Source organism: Watersipora subatra, unplaced genomic scaffold (genome assembly GCF_963576615.1).
Source record: "Watersipora subatra unplaced genomic scaffold, tzWatSuba1.1 SCAFFOLD_254, whole genome shotgun sequence".
NCBI classification, from domain to species: Eukaryota; Metazoa; Bryozoa; class Gymnolaemata; order Cheilostomatida; family Watersiporidae; genus Watersipora; species Watersipora subatra.
In genome coordinates, this window is record NW_027045223.1 from 17 (window position 1) to 3,627 (window position 3,611).

A 3,611-nucleotide genomic window follows, 5' to 3' on the forward strand; every position below is an offset into this window, starting at 1 on the left:
TCAGTTTCCAAATGTGTTTGCTTAGTTCAGTTGCGTTTCGCTTGGTGCTGTTTTTGATACTAGTTTTGTGGTTACTATATCGTGTTTTAAAGTCAGTTTCACAAAGTCCTATGTATGATTCAGTAGTGTTGTTGTCTAGTCGTGTCACTTTGGCTTGGTATATCACACTTTTTTGCAGGCAGTTTTCATTAAGCGGGCATTCACTTTTGACACGGCAGTTACAGTTTTTGTCATTTACTGGAGTTTCATTGCTTTTACCAAGGATTTTTTTGTTGTGTGCATCAATTTTATTCTTCATGTTGGGCATTGTGAATGTGGAATGGCATATCTCCAGAAAATTATAACAAGGCACTACAAAACAACATTACAAAAAATTACAAAAAGACTGACAATGACACCATAAATAAAATAACTGCTAATGACCAACAAATTGCCCAACAACTAGAACTTGACGACCGCATTGAACAAACCGCTCGAAGAGATGCCTTTATCACTATAAAAGACCACAAACCCAATTTTCCCAATAACCCTACTCACAGACTAATCAACCCTACTAAACCAGAACTTGGAAAAGTTAGTAAGCACATACTTGAGAAAATAAATAAAACACTGCGAACTAAAACCCATGCGACTTTATGGAGAAACACTACAGAAGTGATAGATTGGTTCAAAAACATTGCTAACAAGCAAAATTACTCATTCATCTCATTTGACGTCTGTGAATTTTACCCTTCAATAACACATGAACTACTAACTAATGCAATACGCTTTGCTCGACAATATACTACCATTACTGACAATGAAGAACACATAATCATTCACACAAAAAACGCATACTTGACATATGGACAAGAAACTTGGAGAAAAAAAGACAATGCTAGCATGTTCGACGTGACTATGGGAAGCTATGACGGAGCTGAGACTTGTGAACTGGTAGGGACTTACTTACTTTCTTTACTTCCAGACGAACTCAAACGCAACACTGGACTCTATCGTGATGACGGACTTGCAATCTGCGATGGCACACCTCGCAGCATCGAAAACATGAAGAAACAAATATGCAAAACATTCAAACAGAACAAACTAAAAATCACTATTGAAGCTAACCAAAAAATCATCAATTTTTTAGATGTAACCCTAGACCTAAACAGTGGTACACACAGCCCATACACTAAACCCAACAACAACATACAATATGTTCATGCCCAAAGTAACCACCCCCCTAACATCATTAAAAACTTACCAGAAAATGTCAACAAAAGACTCTCTCGACTCTCTGCTAACAAACATATATTTGAGCAATCAAAAACACCATACCAGCAAGCACTAAATGACAGTAACTACAAGTACAGGCTAAAATACAAACCAGAAACCACAACTAAAAAACGTAACAGGCAACGAAAAGTAATATGGTACAACCCACCATATAACAGCAATGTACAGACTAACATTGGCAAAATATTCTTAAAAATTGTAAACAAATGCTTTGACAAAAAGAACCCACTAGGCAAAATATTCAACAAGAACACAGTAAAAATCAGCTAATCCACAATGCCCAACATGAAGAATAAAATTGATGCACACAACAAAAAAATCCTTGGTAAAAGCAATGAAACTCCAGTAAATGACAAAAACTGTAACTGCCGTGTCAAAAGTGAATGCCCGCTTAATGAAAACTGCCTGCAAAAAAGTGTGATATACCAAGCCAAAGTGACACGACTAGACAACAACACTACTGAATCATACATAGGACTTTGTGAAACTGACTTTAAAACACGATATAGTAACCACAAAACTAGTATCAAAAACAGCACCAAGCGAAACGCAACTGAACTAAGCAAACACATTTGGAAACTGAAAGACCAAGACATTAACTACAAACTAGACTGGACTGTACTAAAACAGACAAAATCCTACAACAACTCCAGCAAAAGATGCAACCTATGTTTGACAGAAAAATACTACATCATTAATAGACCTGACTTAGCAACACTTAATAAAAAATCTGAATTAGTCTCAACCTGTCGTCATTCCAGAAATTATCTTCTCTCTCATTTTGTAGCTACTAACCAACAGCCAATCAGAAGAAGAAGAAATTAAACAATAAGAACAAAAGGGAGGGAAAAATAGCCAAGAAGAGATTAGTCACCATCTTGTTTATTCCAACACAGCCTGACGAATGAGAATATCATGAAACTGACAGTAGCTGGAAAAAAAAGATAAGTATTGCTTTCAAATAATTTATTAGTATATATATATATATATATATATAAACTAGCTGCATTACCCGTGTTCGGGAACAGATTTACTCAAAGCAATAGTTTTATTGAGAGTTGTCTTTCATACCGTAAAACAACTCCAAATATGCAATCTACTGAAATTTTTGTGCTGATCTGACTGCATACACATATGCAGTTGTACATGTCAATAATGTTGGAGAGCCCATTGGAGATATGCAATGTGTTTTACAGCTAGTCTACAATGCATCAGTCTCGAACTACTCAAATCGGCATTGTCCTAACTTTGTACACAGAACTGATAATGAAATTGACATTGCTAGGCAAACTGACGCTCTTCAAACTGGCAGTATGGAAAAGTTTTACATATTTTAACAAAGTCTAGAAAATATTTTGCTGTTGCACTGCTTAGCTATTGCCAGCTTTTATTGAATTGAAACTTCTGCATGCTTGAAACACTAATCATGACTCACCAGTTCTTCGTCTATAGCCTGTGTTTTGACATGGTATATACAAACTGTGCAGCAGTAATGCGGTTGTTGATAAAATTTATTATCAATAAAATCTACTATATATACTACATATATGGCCTCTCGCCTTTTCAACGTAAGGCGTTACATCTGGAGCATTTTTGGACATTCGTCCCATAAAAAAAATTCAACCCTATACTGTGTTGCATGACTGTAGTCAAGGGCGAAGTTTTCTGTTCATACACGGCGCCTGGTAGCAGCTGCTGTAGTTAGTGCATCTCGCTGTTGTCGCCGTTTCATCCGCTCCGAAAATTCAGCTCGGTGAGCAGCTGTTGTAGCTAGTGCATCATGTTCTTGTCGCCGCTGCATCTGCTTGGAGGTTTCTGCACGTCTGGCTGATGTAGCGGCTGCTCTGAGCCGTTTGAGTTACTGCTGGCGTCGGTTTAGTAGTCTCTGCACTTCTAGCGGCTGCAGCATCTATTCTGGCCTGCTCTCGATGTACCCGTGTTTGTTCGACGGTTTCTGCTCTTCTAGAAGCTGCAGCAGCAGTTCCATTTCGTTGTGGGCGTAGCTGCGTTTGCTCTGCAGTTTCTGCTCGTCTTGCTGCGGCTTCGCAAATTTGATCTCTCTCTACGGGAATCAATCTGTTTTTGCGTTTGGGCAGTAGGCTTTTGAAAGGCATTGTACTGCTTCAAGCATTTCTAACATTGAATGAGATGGTGTGCTTTTTGTAATATACGCTGCTCGCTTTCTTCTCACCGCTGCCTATCGCCAGGCTCGGAGTGCCCGTGCAAGTTCTGTAGTTTCTGTAGTTCTCGTAGCTGGAAAAAGAAGTAAAAGTAACTCAGCTGCGGAAGGAAATGAACATGTTTATTATCACAAACAGTGGAAAATCCAACGTTTT

The 3,611-nt window shown here is 38.3% G+C and overlaps 1 protein-coding gene across 1 annotated transcript; it reads left to right on the top strand.

Annotated features, from left to right (window-relative positions):
- The first annotated feature begins 312 nt into the window (after positions 1–312).
- On the top strand, positions 313–1,545 carry LOC137410031 (uncharacterized). Its single transcript, XM_068095644.1, has one exon. The coding sequence runs from the start codon at positions 313–315 to the stop codon at positions 1,543–1,545; it is 1,233 nt and encodes a 410-aa protein (XP_067951745.1).
- The last annotated feature ends 2,066 nt before the right edge of the window (positions 1,546–3,611 follow it).